Source organism: Aythya fuligula, chromosome 4, assembly GCF_009819795.1.
Source record: "Aythya fuligula isolate bAytFul2 chromosome 4, bAytFul2.pri, whole genome shotgun sequence".
NCBI classification, from domain to species: Eukaryota; Metazoa; Chordata; class Aves; order Anseriformes; family Anatidae; genus Aythya; species Aythya fuligula.
The window spans coordinates 51,881,814-51,897,117 of record NC_045562.1 but is presented as its reverse complement, the minus strand read 5'-3'; the positions used below and the strand labels follow the sequence as shown (position 1 = coordinate 51,897,117).

The following is a 15,304-nucleotide window of genomic DNA, read 5'->3' as shown; positions in this document are numbered from 1 at the left end:
TATTAAAAGCTGTAAGAAGAATGAAGGGTAACTTAGCCTTATTATTTTGATTTTCCAAAACAATGAGTGACAACTATCAGTGTACATACAACTTCACATTGCAAATTTTTTTCCCCCCTCAAAATTTGAAAGTCTCTCAAATCTTCATGTGTGCTCCAGACCTCCTTGAATTCCTTCCTGTGCAAGGACAGGAATACATCAATTGCAGTGATCATCCCTCCCAGAACTTTCAATGTGAAGGGAAGGGAAGTGCAGAACCTAGAAAGCAATCGAAAAAGAAGGTTGTTCTGGACTTATAATGGTGAAATAATGGTTTCTTGGGAATTCTTGGCCATTCTGTAGGTTAATAACAAGCCATTAGATTCTTAAGATGGTGAAATTTCAGCTTAAGATGGTGAAATTTCAGGTGGCTGTGAGGGAAAGGTCACTTCGTTCAGGCCACGATAGTCCACTGTTAGTCTCCACTCGCCACTAGACTTTCGCACTGGCCATATGGGACTATTGAAAGGTGAATGAGTCTTGCTGATCACTCCTTGGCTCTCCAATTGACGAATTAGCTTATGGATGGGAATCAGGGAGTCTCGGTTAGTGCGATATTGCCGCCGGTGCACAGCTGTGGTAGCGATTGGCACTTGCTGTTCTTCGACCCTCAGCAACCCCACAACAGAGGGGTCCTCTGAGAGACCAGGCAAGGTAGATAATTGTTTAATGCCTTCTGTCTCTAAGGCAGCTATACCAAAAGCCCACCGGAACCCTTTTGGGTCCTTGCAATATCCTCTTCTAAGATAGTCTATGCCAAGGATACATGGAGCATCCGGGCCAGTCACAATGCGGTGCTTTTCCCACTCATTCCCAGTCAGACTCACTTCAGCCTCCAATACAGTCAACTGCTGAGATCCCCCTGTCACTCCACAAATATAGATGGGCTCTGGTCCTTTATAGCTCGATGGCATTATAGTACATTGTGCACCGGTGTCTACTAAAGCCTTATACTTCTGTGCGTCTGACGTGCCAGGCCATCGAATCCACACAGTCCAATAAACTCGATTGTCCGTTTCCTCCCCCTGGCTGGAGGCAGGGCCCCCCTAATCCTGGTCAGAATCTTCTTCATTTCTGTGTTTGAAGGACTGTCTGCTGGAAGTTAGAGCAGCAAACTTTTCAGAGAATCCCTTTTTCTTGATTGTTTTCTTTTGCAACTCATGTACCCGTGCCTCTAGGGTCACAGTAGATTTTCCATCCCATTTTCTCATGTCCTCTCCATGGTCTCGTAAGTAAAACCACAGGGTGGCATGGGGTGAGTACCCACCATATCGTCTTCCTTGTGTGGATGAACGCCTACCCCTGATAGCTGAGACACTGCTCTGTACAGGTGCGGAGGAGAATAATCTCTCTTCAAGTTGGTGAACCTTTTCAGAAAGTTTCTCCCAAGTGTTCTCTTTTGGTCGGTGGACACTGGTTGGTTCAGGTGGGGAGGATGATAGATTCTCTTCAAGTTGGTGAACCTTTTCAGAAAGTTTCTCCACAGCTGAGACGCAGGCCTGTCAGGAAGAAGAGAGACTTTCTTCGTACTGCCGGAGTTGTTTAGCCGCTTCATCCACTGTGGGTTCCTCATCCTCTTTCCAGGCCATTATTGCCAATGAGCTGGCATATGATGATGGTGCACTCCGTACAAACTTCCGCCACATGGGTCGTGTACACCTGACTTCATCTGGATCTTTGGATGTTTGTCTGAGGTCTGGATCCTCATAAATCACTTCCCGTACGGCTAATTCCCTCAGGTACTGGATTCCCTTCTCCATAGTGGTCCACTTGCCTGGTAGACATAAAAGTTCTTCCTTGAAGGGATACCTTTCCCTCACAGCTGAGAGGAGACGCCTCCAGAGGCTGTGAGATTGTGCTCCATCTGCAATTGCTTTGTCAATGCCTGCGTCTCTAGCAAGGGATCCCAGTCACTTGGCTTCCCTGCCGTCTAATTCCACACAATTGGCTCCAGAGTCCCAGCATCGGAGCAGCCAGGTGACAAGCTGCTCACCTATACAGCGACCAAAATCTTTTCGCACATCTCGTAACTCACGCTCGTTTAGGCTTCGGGTAGTTACTGTTGATTTTTCGGCATCCTCATCTTCCTCCTCCTGAACCCTTGATGGCCCAGCGTCGTCGTCGTCTCCGTCGTCTCTATACCTAGATTTGGCAGAAGATTCTCTGCGTTCTAAATGACCTGAATCTCTATACCATTTTTTCACCTCCTCTACAGGGGCAGCTTGCACTGCTACTGCTTGTTTCTCTGACCTTGTTACAGGGTCTGCCACAGAGGTTGGAATACCCTCTGCAGGGTCAACTTGCACTGCTACAGCTCGTTTCTCTGACCCCATTACAGGGTCTGCCACAGGGGTTGGAATACCCTCTGCAGGGTCAACTTGCACTGCTACAGCTCTTTTCTCTGACCCAGCCACAGGAGCTGGAGCGGCTGCAGGAGCTGGAGCAGCTGCAGGAACCGGAGCTGGAGTGGCTGCAGGAACTGAAGTTGGAGCAGTTGCAGGAGCTGGGACTGGAGTAGCAGCAGGAGCTGGAACTGGAGCGGCTGCAGGAGCTGGAACTGGAGCGGCTGCAGGAGCTGGGACTGGAGTGGCTGCAGGAGCTGGGACTGGAGCGGCTGCAGAGTCCACCGTAGGGGTCACAGTGGCCGTTGGATCTGTCACAGGGCTTGGAGTGGCCACAGGGTCTGTCACTAAGTTGATAGCAGTATCAATGGCAGCTCGATAGGCATGAGCCAGGCCCCAGCATGTTACAATGATTTGTGTTACTTTGGAACTGCCAGAATCATGACACCTTTTTCTCAAGCATTCTGCCAGTTTTTGAGGATTTTGCAGTTGTTCAGGGGTGAATTTCCAAAACACTGGGGGTGCCAACTGGTCTAGATGCCTGCCCATATCCTCCCATACTCCCTGCCACCCACAACTATACTGCCTCCGGGCAGATCTCCGGATGAGCTTCCTAAGTAGTTGTTTAACTTTAAGCAGAACCTGAAGTGCATTCAGGAGGCAGAACAACAAGACTATGCTGGTCTGAGTATCCCAAGGATATTCAGTATCTTGGAGAGCTATTGTAGCAAGCTCGGAGGGTAAGAGGGTGGTGAAGGAAGAAGGCATAGTGATCCAGGAGGATACAGGGGTGGTGAAGGAGAAAGGGAGAGTAATCAAGTAAGAAAAAATATCTTCCCTTTTCCCCTCCACAGACTGACTCCCTAATGGAAAAAAACAATAGGTATAATTGCTAATAGTTTCCAAGATACAGTTTCCAAAATACAGAGTCGACGATGTTACTGAGTACAAATACCAAGTTAGAGTCATGACCAGATATCTCATCGTCTCATAAGCCATTGCTACAACACACAGTACCATAATGATCTGAAACCAGGGCCCGGAGAGGATAAACAACATGACAGAGAGCAAATACGGAAAATAATGTACTATAATACTCAATTTGGAAAACAGGCGCCGCAGAGTTGAGATTAAAGCAATCAGCATTATGACAAGTGACTATTAAGCAGGTCTAATACTTACACCAATTTTAGTTTAACACACTCTGGTCAGATCTGCCGTTATCTCAACGTTTCGAGCCCCACGTTGGGCGCCAAAAAGACTGTCATGGTTTAACCCGGCCGGCAGCTAAACACCACGCAGCCGTTTGCTCACCCTCCCCCCTCCCTCTCTGGGACGGGGGAGAGAAATGGGAAGTGAAGCCCGTGAGTTGAGATAAAGACAGTTTAATAAGACAGGAAAATAATAATAATAATAATACAATGATGATAATAGTACTACTAATAACAATATGTACAAACAAGTGATGCACAATGCAATTGCTCACCACCCGCTGACCGATGCCCAGCCTAACCCTGAGCAGTCCAGCCCCCTCCCCCGGCTAGCCACCCCTATATATTGTTTAGCATGACCCCATATGGTATGGAATACCCCTTTGGCTAGTTTGGGTCACCTGTCCTGGGTCTGTCCCCTCCCAGCTCTTACTGCACCCCCAGCCTGCCTGTTGGCAGGACAGAGCGAAAGGCTGAGATGTCCTTGGCTTGGTATAAGCACTGCTCTGCAACAATTAAAACATCGGGGTGTTATCAGCACTCTTCTCATCCTAAGCCAAAACACAGCATTCCACCAGCTACTAGGAAGAAAATTAATTCTGTTCTAACTGAAACCAGGACATCTATGTTGAAAACCAGTTATAGAAAGTGACAGAAGAATTGCACTGCCAGTTGTGATCTCTGATTCAGCATTTATGGATACAGCTTGACAAAGAGTACTGTGCAGCTCCATGTTACTATATTGAAACTATTGGAAGTTAACTGATTTCCAAGGCAGTGGAAATGTTACTGTAAATCTGAAAAAGAAAGCTTTACTGTTTATGAGTCACCCGACATCACAGATGACACTCAGATGTTCTCCACTACCCTAAGATTTCAAGACTCAGCCATTAGTTGATGGGCAACAGTCCAAATAACAGCACTTTTTGAACGTTCAGTTCCATAGCATCTAGTGTAATCCACTAAACTCTCCGTACAGCATATGGAACTTGTTTTCTCCTGGTGCCAAGCCTTGCTTTCAGAAGGAAAAACAGCAGAATTACTAGTTAGGATAAATTTCTGAGATCATTTCAGGACATAACTTCAACTGTGGTTGCAGCGCTATGTTGAGTAATTGGGTTTAACAACAAGTGTACAGTGTTAATCCACTACATATGACGGCCACTATAAAGGATGCTTTAAGGGTGAAAGTGGATGCCGGCTGTCAGAAAACTTGGCTCAGGTCCTAGGATAGGTGTAATTATGCAAGTCATATATACATACGTAAAACTCACAAAATAAACTGGCTGAACTGAGCCAGGTTGCAGCTTGTAGGTAAAGTAAACAATGAAACATCCATAGGGTCCAAACCTGGTGCAGAGAATCTCTCTCCCCAAGAAAAAAACATTTCACTTTGAATAATAGGTTGTTCTGGTAGATACTCTTTTGAAGTATTTCCCAATATTGGAGAAAGCAGTGGCAGACAAATACATAAATGACTGACTTGTAAACTCTCTGGTGTTACAAGATCATAATACAAATAGGTGATTTACATCAGTTGAGCTACAACTGTCTGGACTGAGCTATGACAATGACTGTGACCTTACATCTTAATAAAATAAGACTTGCACAGGAAACACATGGGATATTCAATCCATCCCTAATGGAGATCAGTTCATCATATGATAGACTACATGATCAAACATGACTACTGCTGACAAAATGTGCTGTGCTTGCCTTTTGGGACAGGAAAAATATAGAGTGGGTGAACTTCTAGCAGAATGTGTTAACAAAGAATTCTTCAGTGTGGCCTGAAACAGTTTAAAGTCCTTGTACAGCCTGGCAGAAGAAACATTTTAACTGCCACACCAGTAGGAAATACACAGATTGGGCTCTGGTTATTTTCTTTATGTTCTCACATGGAAGTAAAAGGAACAGGATTGCATGTGCCCTTGCTAAGAAGGATGACGGTACTCTTGGATGTATTACACAAAGTATTGACAACAGTTCAAGAGAGGTGATCCTTCTCTACTCAGCATTGATAAGGCTGCACCTGGAGTACTATGTTCAGTTCTGGCCCACTCAGTGTAAGAGAGACCTGGACATATGGAAAAAAAGTCCATGGAGGGCCACCAAGATGTCCAAAGGACTGGAGCGCCTCTCCTAGGAGAAGAGGCTGAGAGAGCTGGGGCTGTTCAGGCTGGAGAAACGGAGGTTCAGAAGAGTGGGGGGACCTTATCAATGTGTATAAAACCCTGAAGGGAGAGTGCAAAGAAGATGAAGCCAGGTCATTTTCAGTGGTGCCCAGTGACAGGATAAGAGGCAATGGGCACAAACTGGAGCACAGGATGTTTTGTCTAAACATCAGGAAGCACTTCTTTACTGGGAGGGTGAAGAGCCCTGGCACAGGCTTCCCAGAGAGGCTGTGGAGTTTCCTTCTTGGAGATGTTCAAAAGCCACCTGGACATGGTCCTGGGCACCCTGTTGTGGGTGTCCCTGCTTGAGCAGATGGGTTGGACCAGATACCCTCCAGACGTCCCTGCCAATCATAACCAGTCTGCAATTCTGTGAAAAATTAATTACGTTCAACTTTGAAGAACAGAGGAGAGTGAGCACAAGTTTAATTCTGCTTCTCAGAGAGTTTATGGAAAACCCTCACCTGTTGGTTAAGACTGATATCTAATAACTGAGAAACAGGTATTTAGCTTCACCAATTTATTCAATGATATATAAAGATTAAAAGAAAAAGCAATAATGACTAATAAGTACAAGTGTAAAAGAGGATTGCTGTTAGGTGTGAGTCAAGTGTAATTAACTTTGGTACTTTGGTTGCCTTGAAAGAAAGATCCTATGCCCTAGTTTATTTCCATGCAGCTATACCTTTCTTTCAAGTTCCTATTATTAACAACAGAGGAAATACAGAACTGCATCTTCTTAAGTCCGCAAACCAGCTCCACATCCAGTAACCCAGGATTTCTCCAATGAGGAAACTTACCTTAAATTAAGCAACGTATTAATTGGGGAATTACAGTTCCTGCTATTTCAAAAATAGACAGTTTCCAGTAACAGACAGATGCATGCTCTGCATCTTTATTTTATTAAGCTACTCTGTTTTGGAATCCGGAATTAGAATGCAAAAGACACTTCAAGGTTTTTCAAAAAGTCACCCAAGTATTATTTCTTATTCTTAAGGTACTACAGTGATTCAAGTCTTCCATAGAGAGAATTACAAAAACAAAACAAAACATCACAAACACAACAAAACATCTCAGTAAGAGTTAAAGATGGAGCCAATAAAGGTAGTCAGCTGATAGAGCATTGTATAACTGTAGCAATACTTACAGTATAAACAGTGTTTCCCAAAAGCAGATAATCTGAAGTTTTCCCATTGCCAAATACAGTACCTGGGAAAATGAAACAGACACTTAGGTATCCACAACAGCATTAAATATATATGAACTCTTATTTTTGATACAAAAGAGGCAGCAGCAGCTTCCATGAGGTAATAGCAGAGGATGTCACTTTGAACTGTAGTAAACAGAAGGAGATATACAAGTTTTACAATTTTTAGTACTTTAAAACTTTCGGTGATTTCTGGAATTACCCTAGAAATGGGAGCTTTTCATAACATAATATACCAGTATGAGTGATATCATACCCAGTAATAATTTGAGTGAATTTTAAGTTTAGAGATACAGTATTTTACCTTCAGAAAGGTATGAAATGCAACAGTGTACTTTGTACCATATGAGTAAACAGAAAATTTAAAGAATTGGATTTTCACTGGTTCTGGATATTTTGGTATAGAAACTTATCTTTGCTCTTTCTGCAAATCAGGATTTCTGAAATTAAGACTAAAACAAAATATATATTTGGTTTTAATTTTTGAGGTGCTTGTTGTTTGGAACATTTTCAAAATCTACCTTTAAGCTTCAAACAGAACTTATGATGACTGATAAGAGCATGAGCTGTTCTGATCTCAGTTCAGTGACAGTTCCTAATAGATATGGGACACTATATTACTAAACTATCTACTGGGAATTCCACTTTCTCATTTAAAAGTATTGGTCTTGCTAAACTTGTGTGTTCAGTTCAGAAATGCTTTTAGCACTCAAGATTGCTCCTATACTGCAAGCAAACCAGAACATTTTCTCTGCTGTAGAGGTCCTAATCACTATTGCTTTTTACTTTATTATTAATGGCTATTGCTTTTTTTTTTTTAATCATATTGCTTTTTTACTTCCATCATATAAAAATATAACAAATACTCTTTATGCAGGAAGGAACAAATGTTGTGATAATGCTGAGAGAGAAAAAGGAGGGATGTTTTTAATACATCTGCTTCGTGCAAAAGAGGAATAAAATGTTGGTTTTTTTTTTTTTCTATTTTTGTTTGTTTGTTTGTTTGTTTTTTAAATCACTGGATTGGATAGGCCAGAGGAAGGCGGCAAGCTGATAAAAGTGATCTATAGCTGAAAACATTTATTTTTCCCCACCATCCTAACCTAGCATATGGTGTATTAAAGGTTGCTAATTAAGTGTGTTTTCGTATTTGTGTTGTGTATTATGTCAGCCTTGATACCATCTTAGCAGATGCTTGAAATGAAATTTACTTTAGTTATGGATGAAGAAAGCTCCTTTCTAATAGCATTTCTGTGATGCTAGTTTACCACAAAAGAAAGTTCTCCAATTTATTGAAGAATAAATTAAAATAAACTCAACTCTGGTGGTACTCATTGCCTTCCTGGCATTTTACCTATTTAACACCTCTCTTTGTATAGACCTGCACACCACAAGGAACAAAAAGAGTTCTGGAAGCCTGAAAACAAGACTGAGAACATGGCTAATATTACAGCAGTTAGAGGGGGTACTTGTATGTATAAATTTTGCTTCTACCATTTACTGCTATGTTGACAAAATTGCATCAGAATTTTCTGTGAAGATTTATGTCTTTGTTGCTTTTTATATCCAGCTGACACTACATGGAGTGCAAAGACTCTAGTTTTGTGTAGTGTCCAATGCCTAGGTCCAATGGAACAAATCATGACAAACAATTCTTACAAATTTTCCACTTAGTCTCACTTGTCCCTATCCTTCTTGTCTCTAAAGAGTAAACAGAAGAAAACACTCGAAGGAAAAGGCTGTGAGCTCTGGAGGATTTTCATGATCTTCTAGATTTTCAATGTTCTAACAATATCTGCTCAAATTTATCCTCTGTTGCTTAGCAATATATACCTAGCAGTAAAGAGCAGAATGAAATAAAGCAGAGAAATAGGCAGGCAGCTAAGTCTGTTTCCATAGGTGGGACTGCTAGAGCTCAGCACTCATGCACTCTTAACACACAAAGCTGTGCTATTTCCCATTCTTCCTCCATTACTCCTTCCTTTTCTCTCAGAATTGTCCTGCACTGCCTCTTCACTAAAAAAAGGTAGAAGCTAATAACTGTTGGCAGTAATCCCTTTCTCTGGTGAATCTCTGGTGCTTGCAAACTCTTCCTTTGAGAACTAACAGTATTCTTTCTTTCTTCTTTATATACACAGTTCTGTTTCTGATGACTATCAGCAGCTTCTACCCTGCATTCCTCTCTCTGCCATGCAGAACTCATGCACCAGTTGGTTCCAGGTTGTACACTTACAGCACACACCATGTACACAATCCAAGGTCTCATTTCTGCTCCTCTTGCTCACCCAGCCCTTCCCTAGGAAGGGAAGAGGAAGGCAAGGCATTTTTTTCAGACTTTAGGAGGGCCAGTTGTTGACTGTCAGCAGGTCATGGGCTGCAAGCCTGAGGGGCCTGCATGGGAATGCTCTCTCAGGAACCCCACAGCCTTATCCAAATATCTCAGCTTTGCTGTTCACATATCAACTCCATTCTGCATCACTGCATACACTGAAACATTTCTGCATTATGTAATGCATCAATCTCTAATGTGGGTTGGCTACAGCTTTGAATTTGGATTGTAGTTTGGATTTGAGGCTGTGGTTTTAGCGTATGAATTAACATTTTGGGACCTTCTTTTTCCTGGGCTGTCTATGACCCTCTTCATGGCAATCCGCTGCCACTGAACATGCATCCAAATGCCTTTGTAGAGAAAACAGGCTGCTACCTACTTTCTGGTACCTATCAGAAGTCATTATAGAATACTGAAAGAAGTTTTTCCTTTAACATTTTTGGGCATAAGCAGCTGTGACTGTCTCACTCTTTAAGGTCAACCACATACAGTCCCTACAGTTCCTAATACCATTCCTACAGTTCCAAGATGTCCATGAAAACATTTCTGTCACCTGTACCAGAGCAGACTGCCTGGTGGTTATCAGGGAAACTGAGACAACTACTAGATGTACAGAAAGGTTGCTGCATACACACTATTGTTATTATTTAAATTGGAATTTTTCTACAGTGTGGAAGCAAAACCAGCCCACCCCTATTGGAGCTCCCATACAGACAAGTATTCCCAGAAACTGGAAAGAGTGCTTTCAGTCAGCTCTAACAAATATGGTATATCTCCCAACCGTCCCATTTCCTTCTGCATTTCAGGTGCATGTATGGCAGCTGAGTGACAGCACCGAGACATCAAAGACGTCCCCCTTGCACCTGTCACAATCCTACTGATACAGATGTTAACTAATGGGTTGTTATGCCCCTGAAGTAACAGGAGAGATGGTTTATATAGGCAATAAAGGCTTAGAAAAAGAGACAATGCAAAGGACTGTAGTATTTTATGATTTTTTAAGTACTTAACACTGATTATGACATAAAAATCACAGAATCTCAGAATTGTCTAGGTTGGAAGAGTCCAACCTCTTACATAATTAAATAACATAACAATAACATAATTAAAACAATTTTCTCCATATTGTTTCAATTTACTTCAAACATATTCATATAGTTTTATGTACATGATTACATGTACGTAACATTACTCCTACTTTTAAACTTATTTTAAGTAAAACATTTTAAATAGACCGCATCTGCTTGAGTTCTAGAAATGGTATCTTTACACTTGACCATACAAAACTGTTAGTATTAATAAAGCATTACTAAGAAAAAAGGTATTTAGAAATGTAGTACCTTTGAAGATTTATATTTTTATTTTTTCATAACACTTACCATGCTGGAGGGCTTTTAGTGGAAACCAAAATAGAATGAATGAGTGGAAGAGGCCATTTAAACAATGAACCCAGAAAACCTAAGGGAAAAGAGAAATCCATGAGAACCATTTGCAATAAACTAGCTCTGTGAACCCTGACCTTTCTTTTTATCTGTGTGTTAGATTCACAAAATGTGTTTCTGTCAGGCCACCACTGTGAAGTAATATAACTGACAGGCACTTTCTGCCTCTTAGCTCTTCATGGGTCATTTGTTTATTTTTTATGTTTTGAAAAAAAGTGTGTATTATCTCCTCCTTTTAATTTCAAATCAGAAGGGAAATTAAAATGTATGCATATGGGAATACTATCAGAAAAAATAAGCTAAACCAGACAACTGGAACTATTGCTGCATTCTAATTAGGGAACTAAAATTACTTCAGTTTTTATAATTTACATCTTGTGTAATAAGAAATAACAGAACAATAACCCCAAGTTCTGTGTCTACCTGTCTACATATTTCCACATGCAAAGAAATCAGAAAAGGACAAATAATTATATCTTCCTAGGATTTCTCCTTACAAGCTCCATTCTTGAAGTGCATAGCTTCATCATATTGAATTCCCTTTAATGTGTTTGCCAAATAATTTGAATTTCACTTTCAAGCATATTTTATGTTTTATAAAAAGATCTTTCAAAAAGAACTGTATTAAGTTTAAGCAGAAACAATCTACTGATGCTTTCTACAATATATATCGTACAAAGATATAAAAAGACTCAATCAAAAATATGTAACCTGTGTCCTTCAGGATAGCAATCGTTTTTTCATTAGCAATGCATTTGACAGTCATAGACTTTGTTGTAACTAACTAATGTGTATTATGAATTAAGGTGTTCAAACAATTGAAATTACGTTGCCTGCCTCACAACATTTTCCACAACATCTCAGCCCTTTGTTAGACTATACAACTACACTAGGCTGAATGATCCAATTTACACTCCAACATTTTGCACATTTGAACTTGTGCTACTCATTAACCTTTGTCTCTCCCTCTTGCTATGTCATTACCAGAAGTTTTTATTTGACAGAAAGCACAGGTGGATGCAAGAAAAATTAGTTCTACTTTTCCATTTTCCTGACCAACTCTTATTGTCACATGCTAATCCTTTAACCTCTGTCATGACCTCATAACCTTTGATCCCTTTTACCATAACAAACATCTGCATCAACATTCAAGGCAGTCATGTTTCCAAATCTTTAACACCAACTATTCAACTTATATAGCTGGGAATTTTGTAGACATTTACTCCTAATGAGCATTGTATGGGAACAGCCTCAGAATTTCCAATGAAGCCAACAATACATCTGTGCAATAATAAAAATTGTATTAGAGTTATAATTTAAAAACAGAAAATCCAACAACTGTATCTCATGACATACATTATTGTATTTAAACTATCACAACACAGAAGTGGCTTTAGCAATGGACCGTGAAAAGTCTTATATTTGTAAAAGTCTTAAGTCACTGTGAAGTGACAGAAACTATTCCCTGGTTTCCTTACAATTTTCAGGTTTGGTTTTGTGGGAGAAAGGAAAGAGGAAGCGAGGAAGAAGAAGAATCTAACATGCTTCTGTGAGTGGGGATAGTTTAGATAAATAATTCTCTCCAATTTCATAATACGTTTGGCACAGACATGAATCTCAGAACGCTGCATCAGCTCTCCACATCTACTACAAATCATCGCTTATAGGCATAGCTAATTCAGTGAAAAACTAAAAATGTCTCCCAGGTACATTATATAATGACATTACTTCGGATGTCCTAATTATATGTAGAAAAATCAAATTAAATCAAATTAGAATGAGCTCATACAAACATCACAGTATTCATGAAATTGCAGATTCCGGAAAAAGTTTAATTCTTTTAATACAGATTATTTATGGAAAAGTCTAGAGAAACTATGCATATTTTATATATAACCCCTACATTCTTGTCCAATTTCACATCCAAGATGAATGTTGACCATTTTCCACCAAAAGTGGCCTGATTTCTTTTGATCCACGGTGATGCATTTTAACTGCCCCAAGTTTTTTTTCCAAATCTCAAAATTAAACCGTAAAATCACAACTCCAAATTGACAAAGAATAGTACGGAGTCCCTCCCTCTACAAATCTAATGACAGTTTTTATTGTCCTCTGCAACACTTCTCCACAGGCTTCAGCAATCCATTTCCATATAACAGTACAAATACATACACACCAATGACAGAGAGGTCTAATCACTTCTGCCTGTAGAAGACAGCTTTATTGCCAGTAGAGGAAAAAAAAATCAGAGCTGAAAAAAATGCTTGCTGTCTCTTTCTAAAATTGGATAAATACAATTTGTATTATTTATAGACAAGTATACATCTGGAAACAGTAGCAATAAAAATCCTCTCAATTTTTAAACTGTGCGAAATAAAACAGATAATTATACTGAATTGCCATTAACTTCTGCTTTAATTACATTTGATTTTTTTTTATCTACCTTGGTATTAAAGTCCAGTGCATTTTGGGAAGTCTTATATAACTCGGGATATTTCAGCATGTTTTCTTTCCGGCAGGATCTCTCAAATATTCCAAGAGTTAGTGGTGGCATTGCTGTAAACATCTAGAACATAGATTAAAAAAACAAACAAACATATAAAACTTGAGAGGTGAGGACTTGCTTAAGGATTGCTTGGTAGTTGCTTACTCAAGAAACTTTCATAATTATGGTCCAAAATGAAAACACAAAAATTATCTTACCACATTGTAAAGACCTATACACCATCTTTCAAAAAGAATTTGTCCAGAAAAGCCATTGACAAAAGCAAACCAGATCTGAAAAAGAGGAGAATTGTATTACTCAAATGTCTTACAAGGTCTGATAAGAAGATTTTTCTTGAGCTTCACAAAAAGGGGTATTTCTAGAACACATTTACAACACAGCTGAGAATGTTTTGGTTTAAACCTATATGAAAAAAAGTAGTACAAAAATGACTTGCTTTCAGAACAAATGATGACAATCTAGTCCAGTATGTGAGCAATTCTAAATTTCTAAATATGAAAACATTTCAGGGAGGTAGCTATTTTCAGATGGAAATTTCTATACTTTAAGCAGTTAACAGTAATTTAGCTCACTGCATTTGTATTGTATTATAAGTCTTAATGAGTTCTGAGAAACACAGAGGAAATAAAAGAGAGGAAACACCTACAGAAGCACTCATCTTCTAATCATTAACAAACCTCCTAACTTACAGAATTCTTAGCAAGCTGTAGTTTGGAAATGAAAACTATTACCAATACTCCTTTTTCACAGAAGCAACTCATGAGATCATGAGGCTTTACCAGAGCACTAAATCAACTAAAATGTAACAAGCACTGACTCAGTTACAGAATATTGTAGAAGCAGTTGGAAATCTCTTCTGTTTTATAAGTTTTATCACTTTTTGGTTAATGAATAAAAAATTTAATTTGAAAAGAATGCTGACACACTTTCTCATGTTTTTCAGCACCAGCATACAGCATGACTGCCTTCTTATACTTCTTACTTCACGTTTATATTAGTTCAATGACAGTGGAGAAGAAGCATGTCACTGTGCAGAGACTGTGCTACACTGCACATTTCAATCGACTTCATTATGAAAGTATGAATTACTACAAATTAACTGTTTATCAATATGTACACAGGCTGGCATCCAGATAACCAGATCCTATGAACAAACTCATATTCTCTTATCACACGGAGGAATGTCTGAACATTTTTGTAAATACTTTGAGATAGAAAAAGAATGGAAGTTAGCAACTATTAGCACTAAAAAGGAGAATAATAATCCAGTTAAAACTGCTGTTTGTATAACCAATAAAAAGTATATATATTTATGTCCAATTATTGGAACATGGCATTGTACAAAATTACAATCATTAGAGCCTACAATACAAAGATATAAAATACAGTTAAGTTTTAGAAGTCTTAATGCTAAGTAACTTTTGTTGCAACAAGCATTCTTCTTTATTATGTTACAGTGTATTCATGGAAAAAACAATATTATTTTACAGAATTGCTTTATAGCAGTTGATGAATCAGATTTTTATTAAACCCCGTGTATTTTGATTTTGGATTTTTGAAACAGGAGTTATGATTCCACTGTGGTAAATGTAGAAGACATTTACTAGCAGCATTTTCTCAGCAGTTGAGTAGGAGGGAATGAGTGTTCCTTACTAAACATCAGCAGAAGTTTTTTGATATTTTACATTAAGCTAAAAGTGTGAATCTAATCCAGAACCTCATCACTACTGTTGGATACAAGTTGTGTTCCTCAATTGCCTTCTCTCTTTTCAACCTTCTGATTACAAGTAGTTCCTACATTATTTTACTCCCGATAGGAAGATGGCTCTTGAGAGGGGAATAAAGGACAGACACCATTACATGATTTACTCCTTTTTAAGATTCTTAATTTGAAAGGGTTTAGAGTGATGGAAAAGGACTGTATTAAAAAAGAACACATGACTCAGTAACCAGGCATAAACATATATGCCTCTTTGCTGGTAATTTCAGTTTAACAGAAGTACAACACTAGAAATAAAATAAACTAAAACAAGTAGACATATATTTGAGCTGTC

The 15,304-nt window shown here is 39.3% G+C and overlaps 1 protein-coding gene across 1 annotated transcript in view; it reads right to left on the bottom strand.

The window, feature by feature from the left end:
- ATP8A1 (ATPase phospholipid transporting 8A1) overlaps positions 1 to 15,304 on the bottom strand; it is a 111,786-nt gene that overhangs the window by 22,863 nt on the left and 73,619 nt on the right. Inside the window, exons 27-30 of the mRNA XM_032186790.1 lie at positions 13,448 to 13,522; positions 13,188 to 13,310; positions 10,682 to 10,760; positions 6,914 to 6,975 (exon numbers count right to left, since the gene is read on the bottom strand). Of these exons, the coding sequence (XP_032042681.1) occupies positions 6,914 to 6,975; positions 10,682 to 10,760; positions 13,188 to 13,310; positions 13,448 to 13,522 (339 nt within the window). The remainder of the gene's footprint in view (positions 1 to 6,913; positions 6,976 to 10,681; positions 10,761 to 13,187; positions 13,311 to 13,447; positions 13,523 to 15,304) is intronic.